A 12,978-nucleotide genomic window follows, 5' to 3' on the forward strand; every position below is an offset into this window, starting at 1 on the left:
AACTGGTTGCTATGACATCTGTTCAGATTGCTATGGTATTCCAGGTGAGTGCTAGGGTTTTGTAGGCGGTGCCAAGGTGCTGCTAAGGCATCACCTGTGGTTACTATAGTGCCTCAGGTGGTTGCTAGGGAGTGGCTAACCAGTTGCTATATCTCTTGTGATTGCTATAGCTGGTGCCAAGGTGCTGCTAAAGTATCCAACATGGTTGCTATAGTGTTGCAGTTGGTTGTTAGGGTGTTGCTAACCACAGCTATGATATCTCCTGTAATTGCTAGGGTATTCCAAGTGATTGCTAGGGTTTTGGAGGTCGTACCAAGGTAATGGTAGCTACATATAACATATATAAAGTTATATAACATTCTTTATCAAGAGAAATTATGAAAAAATAGAAAAATGCAGACTGAACAGGCACCTAAAGCACTTCCCAGGCGGTTGCCAAGGTGTAGCAAACAGTTACCATGGTATTTTATTTGGTTGCAAAGGTGTTAAGTGGTTGCTATGGTATCGTGGCTGGTTGCTAGGGTGTTGCTAGTTGGCTGCTATGGATCCCCACATGGTTAACAGGGTGAAAACTAAATCAGACCAGTCAGTAAAGCACTGTTTAGCCACAACTACTGAAGTATAAAATTAAAATATAAAATGATTTCAGGGTCGTATTATTGGTCGTCAATTTTTAGCCCCTTAAAATCAGCACCAGCTTCAGAGTTTACATATAAGTCAGACCTTCCTTGAATGCCTGTATTTGTGAAATACGTCCCATATAGATAAAAAAAATTAAAATAAACACACAGAATGGTGCTGAAATTTATACATACTTAATTACTTTTCAGAAGAACAGAGTACAATCACAGAAACGACTCCCAGAGGAGCCCAAATCCCGACATTCAGTATTAAATATTAGACTTTAATCACCTCTCGTATTGTGGTGGGCCATTCCGGCTCTGACGTTAAGCCTGACTGTTTGGCAGGCAGGAGACTCGCATTAAGCCTCGGCTGGAGGGGAAAAAAAAAGCCACAATCTGCAGCTTTTACTGAAAAGTATCAAAGCAGACACGCCAACTTCTACAGCTGCTGCTTTACCTTTTTGACCCAGGCTTTTAAGTTGAAAAGCAGGACCGGAACATCAACTCCCAGCTCTTCATATGGAATATATATACACACGAGTCTTCACATCTAATGAATTATACTGAGGGGAACCCGGAAGAAAGAAGAGAGATTCTGAGACGTCACTGAAGACTTTCCAAACCATCACATTTGTAAAGCAGTCAGTTGTTTTTCCCCCCATTGATGCACCATAAGACAACGGAGCGTTCATTCATTATCAACTGTTCTGACATCAGCTCATGAAAAACAAACGGCAGCGCCGGAAACACGATCACTTTATCTCTCTGAAGGCCCTCTTCTCCACGTATTTCAGCTTGTGTTTCCTCTTGAATCTGTAAAGGAAGACAAGAAGAACTCAATTTATAAGGAAACTCCAGCCCTTTTGACAAATGACAGTGAAAACCTTCATCCAGCACCGGATTCATGATATTCAAAAAGTAAGAGCGTTCAAAGAAAAAATGAGATCAGCTTTGAAAAGAAATGAAGGAATCTTACTTCGCTCTCTCTCTGGGCTCGATCAGGTTCCTCTTCTGTAGACTCTTAAAGCGGTCTTTGAGGATGCTGCCCTCTGGCTGCAGAACAAAAAAAAAAACAAAACACCAGTTTATTAGTAGAGCACGAACAGGGTAGCGTGTAAAGAAGGGTAATATAACCTTAAATTTACATCACAATATTTTCCATCTTCTATATACACACATATATACCCACATACAAATAAACTAAGACAAATACACATGCACATAAATACATAAATCAATAAAATGTAATATCAAATAAGATGTAGATGTTAACAGCATGTTAAACCATTATTTATCGATGACATGGTAAAATCAATGCTATCAGCCTTGGCAGATTTCTACCAGGAATACACTGGGATTTTAGCTCATTTTTTTGATACACACTCACAACCACTTCTCCAATACGAGTGGAGTCACAGGTCAACAAAACAGAGGTGAAAAAAGTCGACATTTGCTACCAAAGTCTGCATATGTGACTACTCTGCATAAACTGAGGTATAAATGTTAATATGGTGATTTTTAAAGCTGTCTTTGTAAAACAGGCTGTTGAGAGACCATATTGTCCTACTGTGTATAATATGGCCCTTTTATTCTTTGAGTTTGACCCTTCTCTAGAAGTTCTATTTTGTCTCTTGCAACTTATTAAAATCTCAGAAAAACAGAGGAGGGGAAAAAAATTCATGGTGCATATTGTGCATCATGAAAATTTCTTGACATACTGTGAATTTTTTTTTTGCAATATCACCCACCCCTGCGTGTGGCAGAGATGTTTAAACTTAGTGAGTAGATGTTTCGGACTCTGCGAGTACTAAAAAAAAACAAAAAACAACGTACTTGTTCTCAGTCTGGAAAAAAAAAAAAACGGCTTTTATGCATCCCTAGTTACAACCTCACTAATCATTGTACCTCTCACTCTGTCTCAGTGTAAGGCGTGCATGTCTCAGACCTTGAGTGTTCGGAGGGACCCTGGAATCTCATCACTCAGCTGTATGTCCAGATCAGGAGCCTGAAACCTGCAAAGATCACAGACTCAGGTGAGGATATGAAGAACACAGCCACAATCAGTGACTCTGGAAAAAAACAAAAACAAATGGGAGCTAAGTGAAGATATTCATGAATGTAAAAAATACATCTAATATTTCTCCATAAGAGACTGTTGCGAGAAGATTGCATGGTTATTTCTAGGTATTTTTACTTGTTTTAAGTCCTTTTATGTGCTGCAATATTTCATTGGCAGATAACTTGGCCAACTTTACAATAAGGATATAAAGTGGGAATTCCTCTGATTTTCCTAATTTTCTCCATAACTCAGTGTGTGAGATGTAAACAGAGTGATTCAGAGTGTTTGGTGTGAAATGGTTCAGATGTCTTTACAGTGGTGCCACAAACCAGACATCCACCTCTAAAAGCTCCCTCACAGAAAGTTACTACATGAAATGGTTATTAATGTGGAAAAAGTCAATTCATGCTGGAGGTGATACATGCAGAACATTGTGAGGCAGAGAGAACTTATTATTTCAGATTTTCCACTATTTTCCATCATCAACATTCCACATAAACTCAGAAGACTCATGCAGGTTCACTGGTGGTTTTGGATAGTAAATAAAATGTCTATATTTGTGTTGTAGTCATGGCGACCCCTGGTTCCTATCACCACCACTGTGAACAATTCTGACTCGGTAAGTTTCTCTAGAACAGAGCGTTTCACACCAAACCACTCTCAACGACTCTGTTTACATCTAAACCAATTTTCAAAGCTCTGGAGCTCCTCTTCAAAGAGACAGCGCTCTGTGGTACTGACTTCAGTCTGCCCAGACGGCGTGGCAGCGATTTCTGGGCCTCTTGCTGTGCTTTGCGCTGCACCCGTCTCGTCTTGGTCCTCTGCTCCATCTCCTTCACCTCCACACCGATAGAGCGCAGCTTGAAGAGCTGCTGCCGGCTGTCAACCATCTTTCGCTCCGCCTTCTTCTGCAGCTCCTGTTACAGGAATGACCATAAACAAAAATCAGATTAAGGGAGGACTGAAGGACGTTGCCTGTGGTCTCTTTTTGCCTCGTTACCTTTATCCGTTCTGCTTTTTCCTTCTTCCTCTGCTTCTCGGTTTTCTTCTCCTGCTGTGCTGCAGGACCGACAGCTTCATCCACTGCATCTCCTGCCGCCTGCTCCGCTTCCGGCTTTGCCTCCTCCTCCTCTTCCTCCACCAGCCCTTCAATCTGCTCTTTAAACGTGCTCGCCTGAACAGAGACATACAGCATATGAACAGCAAAGAATTGTGGGTAGCTCAGCCCCCAGTGCTACAGTGTTTATATTATTTAAGAAAACTGAGATCAGTCAGTAAAAGATGTTTAACTGTAACTACTGGAGTAAAAATCAACAATTAAACAGTGATAAAATATCAGGCAAATATTTTAGTCCCCTACAATCTGTATCAGCCAATACGATGATATTTTATCGTTATTGCGATACATTTTGCCATTATACTTCAAGAACATGAAAAATGTATGTTCGATTAAAAATAAAGCAGAATTTGTTCTATTTTATTGATTTTAATGCTGTTCAGATTATGACAAGTTAAACAAATATCACTGTAGCAAAATTTTTGAAGGTAGTTTTTAAATGTAGCATTAATACCGATTGTGTGTGTCAAAGTAGTCATACATATTGCGTAATGCAAAAATGTCTCTTACGATCATCATATATTTTTGCCGTATCGCCCACCTCTAATATCAGCCACAAAATGTAGCTCATTTTTAGTTTTAGCAAAAGTCTGCAAGAGCAAAAGTGTAAGTACTAAACAAATACAGCCCCGACTGGACACTTTTAAGATCTAAAAGTGAATATTGATGATATTGGTTGATGAATACTGTACCTCAGTAGCTATATCTGCCTTATTTATTGCTAGTTTTCCGCTGCAGCCGCTCTTCTGCCTTCAGTTTCTGCACCTCGACCTCATGAGCCTCCAGCAGCAAAGCCTAGGAGCACAAACATGCACATTACACATAATTTATTGTTACTATTATTATTATTATTATTATTATAAAGCCACAGAATTAGCCACAATACTTTTAGGCATATGCTAGCCTAAATAAATGTTTAACACCTATTCAGCTTGCATTTCTACATTTCTCAAAAGGTGCAAGTCAAATAAATGTAATATTCCTCTGTAATTCTGATCCAAGTCTCAGTTTCTTCATTTTATGAATCCTTACATATCAGCAGACAGATATGTACAATAAAAGTTAACATAAATCACACGCATATAAAAATCTGTATGCTTGTCTGAGAGACATTTTTCGCTAATATAAAAAGAAATATATTAAATCTACGAAAAAAAATGATAGAAACGCATTTACTGAAGAAAGGCTGTGTACACATTACAAGCCTCGTTGCTCAAATACGATTTTTTGCTCAAATCCGATCTCTCTGATACGATGGTTCACACTCGTTTAGGTAAGTGACTCAAATCTGTCATTAATGTGAACGAACCGGCGTCCTGAAATGACCCTCATGAGCACATCCTACTCAGTAACGTCACGTGAATGAATCACGTTCATCATCAGTACAAACTAACGAGCAGAACGAGCTTCGCTGAGAGGATAATTAACTCTGATCAGCTCTCAGCTTCATTATTAGAGCGAGACGAAGGAGAAAAAGGTGAGATGAGCTGCTTTTCCACCGTTTACAGGCTTTAACTTCTGTTCGGCGCTGCTGCCATGGTAACGCTGAATGATGGAGCACGCGCAGTGGAAAAAAAGCACATGAATTCCGATCTGATCATCACATTAAGGTCGCATGGCCACGAATCAGATATGTATCCAATCTAGGACCACATATGAAAGTGGATCGGGTCGGATTTGAAAGGATCAGATTTGTGTCCACACAGCCCTGAAAACATCAGATCTGAGTCACATTAGGGCAAAAAAAAACAGATTTGGGCCACTTCAACCTGGTAATGTGAACGCAGCCTATAACATATGACTTTTATTCTCATATGACTGATCAGGTGTTTAACTACAAAACATGACAGAAGGTCCATGAAATTAAAATGCATCAAAGAAAACGCTCAGCTGTGATATTAGAGTATTAGCAGACAGAAGAAGCTGCAGATTAAGGGACTTTTCCCTGAGCTGTTGTGTCATTCAGTGCGTTTTCTCTGTGAGCTGTAGAAACAGCCACAAAATTAAACACAACAGGAACGAGAAGCTACTCAACATTATAGATGTGTCTATAAACTCACCCCATACATCTCAGAAGTGCTTTTCTGAGCTTTTTTGCAGCCTAATTTACATTAAATCTTTGCGATATTTCAGCTTCTCGCTCCTGGTGGTCTGTAAGGAGGGTGGCAGGGTTTACCTGGTGAGAAAAGAAGTCAGGATTGTAGGAGCCGCCTGGAGCGATGACTTCAACAGCAGGGAGAACGGAGGGTTTCTCATTCAGCTTCTCGGGATCTCTACAGGAGAAAAGAGTTCACTGATGACGATGCTGACATCGTTTTTATGGTGTAAAATAGCTCGTAACTCAGAGCAGCCACAGAGTCGACTCTGAGAGCCATCACCCTCACCTTAACCAGCTTCTTCTTGGTCTGTTCGAGGTAGTAGGGATCTGCAGTCTCAGGACCTGAAACACACAGATGCTGTTAAAGCTCAATCACAGCTCTATGATCCCAGAAGGGTCTATTCTGCCTGATTTCTTGGTATTTTTTTGTTCAACTGCAGTTACAGTGTTTATATGAAACTGCGTATATATAGACGATCAGCAGTTTAAACATCTTTTCAGAATTTGAGTTGAAAAGACAATAACTGATCATGATTTGTTCTGTTTATTACAAAAAAAAATGTTTAGCATAGACAGTTTTCCATTGATTACTTTTGAAATCAGACTGATCTCAAACACTATTACCTGTTTCTAAAACTTGAAATCAACTGAATGTTAAAGCTAAAGCTGATTTTTTTTTATTTAACAAACAAAGTTGTGAGGTCCTGCTGGTGTGGGTTGAAGCCAGTTTCCTCACTTTCAAAGATGCACAGAAAAACCAAGAGTGCTAACAGCGCCCCCCTGAGAAAAAACATCAGCCTGATAAGCCTTGAGTGATTGCTAGTTAGAAATTAGCATATGAATTGACCTCGTCTTGTTATTGAAGGTTATTACAGCAATAAAAGAACACTAAGTGGCATTCCTTATTAGTAATAATAATAATAATAATAATAATAATAATAATTAATAATTAATAATATTAACACACTCTTACAGAAAATTATTTAAGGTCCAAAGAATCTGTATGAAAAACTCTAATGGAAAAGTCATGAATTTTTAAAGATTGATTATTTAGATTTTTTTTTTTTTTTTCCCAGTCAAATTGGCAGATTTTTGGCTGATTTATACTATTTTTTCCCCCCTGATGTTCACATTTTGTGGGCTACATGAACACATGAAGCACACTAGCACATTTCCAGCACCGTGTAAGGCCACCTTGCAATGTTTACAATATTATTTTCTTTTAAAAATGGGCCAAACTGCCATTTAAAAATTTTTCAATTTTAAACTGCCAATTTCATTTTAGGTTGCCTATTAAAACAACACAAGTAAACAAGAGGTGACCGGCTATTTATCAAAATAAGTCATGTGTAATTATGCTACCACATTTTGATACAAGTGTAGAACCAGCATATAAAAATAAATACAACCGATTGGCTGAGTGACGATTTTCTGTTTTGAGCAAAAGATCCTGCAGATTCAGATCAGACTGTGCATCTTTACTTCAAAACCCAACAATTATCCAGCAGTCAAACCCTCCACAGTGCAGGCTCAAAAACAGCAGCAGGACAGAGGAGCACCCAGAAAGCAGCCAAACAGCTACACAGAACAGCGTCCATCGCCCTCAGATCCTGGAGAACCGTTCACACAACAGCCCTCCGGGTCCCAACAGGTCGTCTTCACATTCCCAAAGAAATACTGGGAGCGCAAGGATGATCTCATCACAGGGCGGGACTGTTCTTCCCAAACGGATGTGTGACAGAACGTTTACGGTAATTTGCAAACAGAAATAAATGAAAAAAATGAAGAACCTGAAGACTCACAGGAACACACGTTAATAAGGGTTCTTTAGTAAAGATAATGAGTTCTATCTAGAACCATTTGTATGCTTAAATGGCTTGTTGCATGGTGACGTGGTTCTTCAGATTGATTAAGAATGTGTTGTATATGGTTCTACATAAAAGGTTCCTCTGTAGCACATAAACTTGACATCGTAACAATGGCAGAACGCTTTTTCGCGCCATATAGAACAATTTACAAAAACATACAGCACATTCTCCATCAATCTGAAGAACTATTTCACCATGGAAACAGGCATTTAAGCATGCAAATGGTCCTATACAGAACTCATGGTTACTAAAGAATGCTTGAACAACCTCCTTCTATAAGAACAGATAAGGAAGATCCGCTGTACTCACTGCCGGCACTCCAGATATCATAGAAGTTCCTCTCTGGGTCTTTACTGGTTACGGGCTTCTCCTTAACGGACGGTGCTGCTGCAGGTCTGCGGAGGAGCTTCTGTCGCCGTGGCAACACGCCCATGGCGGCCAGCTTCTCTGCCTTCTGGGCAATGCGACGCTCCTTCTTGGCATTGGGACGCTGATGGGCCAAAATACTGCACAGGACAGAGGAGAAAACAAGGGCTTTAAAGACTGATCTAAACCACAGACACACAAAAAAAAACATTCCTTAAAACCCTGCTCTGATAAAGGAGCACTGTAAAGGGGAAATCCACCCATTTTTCTAAATTTTCATATTTATTTCAGCGAGGTTTGATAAGCTGGGAAAGAAAAGTGGTGCCAGATTTAAGTAATGACTAACTAAAACTAATAAATACAATAATTTTTCCTCATCATAGATATTTATCATCATTGTGACAAATTATGTCACGATTTGTTTCTTTCTGCCACATCGGCCACCGACTAATTAAGTAACAATATCGGCCACTTAATCTAATTAAACAGGACTAATTAGACTCTTTGTATTGAAACAATGCAGTTGTTCTGTGTTCTTTTAGTGCTGATTATATCCTTTATATGCTCAGAAAGGTATAACGTGATGTAATTTATTGTAATAAAAATGTGTAAAAAAGGTTACACACTCATCACAGCCGCAGAAACACACGCAGTCCTAGAAAACACAAGAGCAACCAAACAGCTAAACAGAACAGCATCCATCGCCCTCAGATCCTGGAGAACCATTCACACAACAGTCCTCCAGGTCCCAAAAGGTTGTCTTCACATTCCCAAAGAAATACTGGGAGCGCAAGGATGATCTCCTCACAGGGCGGGACTGTTCCCATATGGACATATAGAAGGATGCTTACAGGTGGATTCCACTGATTTCCCAAAATGTCTGCATAATTAAGAGGCTAACATGTAAACAAAGTAATTCAGGGTGGTTTGATGTGAAATGGTCTGTTCTGTTCACAGTGGTGGTGATAGGAACCAGACGTCCACCTCTAAAAGCTCCCTTACAGAAAGTTATTACATTAAATGGTTATGAATTCACTGCCTGATATCTGAGACACTGTTATGATAGTTTTGAGAAAATTTTGGCCTTAAAATCCAGTCATAGTGGAGGGATACATGCAGGGCGCTGTGAGGCAAAATAGTCCCCAAAGAAAACGTAGAAAAAATAGATTCACTGCCTTCACTAAAGAACCCTTGAAGAAGTGTGTAGAGGGGTATAAAGCCCCCCAGCATTGGGCTGTGGAGCAGTGGAACTGTGTTCTCTAGAGTGATGGAGCTCCATCCAGTACCTTTGGGATGAGTTGGAGTTATCCAGAACTGACCATCCAACATCAGTACCTGACCTCACTAATGCTCAATCAAATCCTCACAGCAATGTTCAACATCTAGTGTAAAGCCTTCCCAAGCTTCAGAATTGTTCACAGTGGTGGTGATAGGAACCAGACGTCCACCTCTAAAAGCTCCCTCACAGAAAGTTACTACATGAAATGGTTATGAATTCACTGCCTGATGTCTGAGACACTGTTTTATGAGGCAAAATAGTCCCCAAAGAAAACTTATTCCAGATCCTCCACTATTTTCCACCATCAACATTCCATATAAACTCAGAAGACTTGTGTAGGTTCACTGGTGGTTTTGGATAGTAAATATTTGTCTATATGTCTATATTTGTGTTGTAGCCATGGCGACCCCTGGTTCCTATCACCACCAATGTAAAGACATCTGAACCATTTTACACCAAACCACTCTGAATCACTCTGTTTACATCGCACACACTATAAACTATATGGGGATTTTGGAAAATCAAAGGAATTCACCTTTAAGATAATTTGCAAATAAACAAACAGGCATGCAGTGAAAGGTAAGGCGTAAAAGCTGCTTTACTCTTTAGGTGGTGCGATACGAGAATCTGGCTGTAGAATTAAATCTATCCGTAGTGGCTTTGAGTTTCTGCCCTTCTTTCCAACAGCACCTACAAACAGAAGATCAGAGAAGGCAACCAGTTAATTAAAGGCTGGAAATCAAAGCAAAGAGCACATCAGAATTATTCTGGACGTTTACCTGACTCAGGTACGCTCTCCTGGTTCCCAGTGTCCACAAAGAAGAGGCTGTCGTCCGGTTTGTCAGCTATCAGACCTCTGAGGAAAGGAGTGCAGAACAACATTAAAGATTACAGCTTCTTCTGCGTTCTTCCAGAACAAATGGTGTTAGAACCTGAATATGCATTTATTATAATAATAATAATAATAATAATAATAATGATAATTCTATTTATTCATCAACGTCATTATTAGCATTATTATCGTTATCATCATCATTTCTTTTTTAGCATGTTTCATACTTTCAATGCAAAGTAATTCAGATTAGGTTAAAACACAAAAGACTATATATGAAATTAAAACAAACAAAAATATAGTAATGCGGTATAAAGAAGTAATACAAACAAAATTAAATCAAAATCAAAAAGAGTCTACATTAATAATAGTGACAATAATATGAACGTGAAAACAAATAAATCGTGAAAACCTTTGCAAAAAAACTCTCTTGGTGTTAACTTTGCCTAGTTTGTTACATGGGCTCAATCCCAAATCACTCTCTGCTCCCTAAGGAGGGAACTACGTAGGCCTTTAAAAAAAAAAAAAGTGTCCTTGGCACCCAAACAGTGCATAATATTTCTAAAACAAAGCGGTCTGGGATTCAACCACGTGTGCATAATTCCCTAATGGACAAACAGTGCACTAATATTGGTGGCAAACAGCTCATAACTCACATAGTGCACTACTTAGGGCACAGGGAGCATGTTGAGACACAGCCTAAAGCCCCGTGACCAACAGAGCTCTGAAGCACGTGGCACAAACCTCGCATATTCACGCTTTGGAGAGTTTTAGCTGCTGTTTAAACACTGTAATTCAAACTATGTCCATATTTCTGACTGTATTATTAAAATAACACTATAAACGAGCCTGCCGTGCTCAGCTGAGAGAGAGAGAGAGAGAGAGATCCTCACCCCGCTGCTCTCTCCTGGAGTCTCACGTCGTCCAGAAACTCCTCCACATCCTGAATGTCGCTGTATTTGTTCCAGTTCTTCTTCTTATTCTTGTTGACGCGCTTTCTGCGTCCTCCGCTCAGCGCGCTGCCGTCCAGATCCGCCTGTAAGGGCAGAAATCCCGGTTGTGAAGCCGCCACGCGTTTGTGTCTCCTCGCCGCAGCCATGTTCTCAACAGGAGAGGAGGCGAGGCTACAGCGGGAGTAGGCGGATCTGCGGGCTTTATGCCCCGCCCACGCACGAAACGTAGCGTAGCCAAATTCTTTGCTTGAACGTGTGTGTACATACATATGTATTGAGGCCGTGCAATTAATATGTTGTGGCCACAAATTAGTGTATCGAGGCTACAAAATAATATATTGAGGCAACAAATAACTACATTGAGGTCACAAATTACCATATCGAGGCCACAAATTAATAAATTGAAGCCACAAATTAATATATTGAGACCACAAATTAATGTTTTGAGGCCACAAAATAATATATTGAGGCAACAGATTACATCGAGGCCATAGATTAATGTATCGTGGCCATAAATTAACATATGATGCCATAAATAACTAGATTGAGGCTACAAATTAAAATATTGAGGCCACAAATTAATAAAACAAGGCCACAAATTACAATACTGACACCAGAAATGAAAAAATGAACAAATTGAGGCCTTGAATTCAAATATCAAGGCCATAAATTAATACATGGAGGATGTGAGTTATGAGAAACTTAAATTGTGCCTTCGATATAGTAATTTGTGGCCTCAATATATTAATTTGTGGCCACGCCTTGTTTAAAAGTATGGCCGTATTGCCAAAAGTATTCGCTCGTCTTCCTTCACATGCATATGAACTTGAGTGACATCCCATTCTTAATCCATAGGGTTTAATATGATGTCAGCCCACCCTTTGCAGCTATAACAGCTTCAGCTCTTCTGGGAAGGCTTTCCACAAGGTTTAGGAGTGTTTATGGGAATTTTTGACCATTCTTCCAGAAGCACATTTGTGAGGTCAGACACTGATGTTGGGCGAGAAGGCCTGGCTCACAGTCTCCACTCTAATTCATCCCAAAGGTGTTGTATTGGGTTGAGGTCAGGACTCTGTGCAGGCCAGTCAAGTTCTTCCACACCAAACTCTCTCATCCATGTCTTTATGGACCTTGCTTTGTGCACTGGTGCGCAGTCATGTTGGAACAGGAAGGGGGCATCCCCCAACTGTTCCCACAAAGTTGGGAACATGAAATTGTCCAAAATCTCTTGGTCTGCTGAAGCATTAAGAGTTCCTTTCACTGGAACTAAGGGGCCGAGCCCAACTCCTGAAAAACAACCCCACACCATAATCCCCCTCCACCAAACTTTACACTTGGCACAATGCAGTCAGACAAGTACCGTTCTCCTGGCAACCACCAAACCCAGACTCACCTATCGGATTGCCAGACGGAGAAGCGTGATTCACCACTCCAGAGAACACGTCTCCACTGCTCTAGAGTCCAGTGGCGACGCTTTACACCACTGCATTTGATGCTTTGCATTGCGCTTGGTGATGTAAGGCTTGGATGCAGCTCCCATGGAAACCCATTCCATGAAGCTCTCTACGCTGTTCTTAAGCTAATCTGAAGGCCACATGAAGTTTGGAGGTCGGTAGTGATTGACTCTGCAGAAAGTTGGCGACCTCTGCGCACTATGCACCTCAGCATCTGCTGACCCTGCTCTGTCATTTTACATGGCCTACCACTTTGTGGCTGAGTTGCTGTCGTTCCCAATCGCTTCCACTTTGTTATAATACCACTGACAGTTGACTGTGGAATATTT

The 12,978-nt window shown here is 40.3% G+C and overlaps 1 protein-coding gene across 1 annotated transcript; it reads right to left on the reverse strand.

Annotated features, from left to right (window-relative positions):
* Nucleotides 1-792: 792 nt before the first annotated feature.
* nop53 (NOP53 ribosome biogenesis factor) lies at nucleotides 793-11,357 on the reverse strand. Its single transcript, XM_036556685.1, is given in 13 exon segments — nucleotides 793-1,436; nucleotides 1,600-1,676; nucleotides 2,569-2,635; nucleotides 3,424-3,599; nucleotides 3,683-3,856; nucleotides 4,492-4,527; nucleotides 4,529-4,594; nucleotides 5,976-6,092; nucleotides 6,184-6,239; nucleotides 8,075-8,271; nucleotides 10,013-10,100; nucleotides 10,190-10,266; nucleotides 11,136-11,357. Coding segments are annotated over 13 exon segments (1,398 nt in total). The 5' UTR covers nucleotides 11,342-11,357; the 3' UTR covers nucleotides 793-1,375.
* Nucleotides 11,358-12,978: the final 1,621 nt, after the last annotated feature.

The sequence above is a fragment of the Colossoma macropomum genome, unplaced genomic scaffold (genome assembly GCF_904425465.1).
Source record: "Colossoma macropomum unplaced genomic scaffold, Colossoma_macropomum, whole genome shotgun sequence".
Taxonomy (NCBI): domain Eukaryota; kingdom Metazoa; phylum Chordata; class Actinopteri; order Characiformes; family Serrasalmidae; genus Colossoma; species Colossoma macropomum.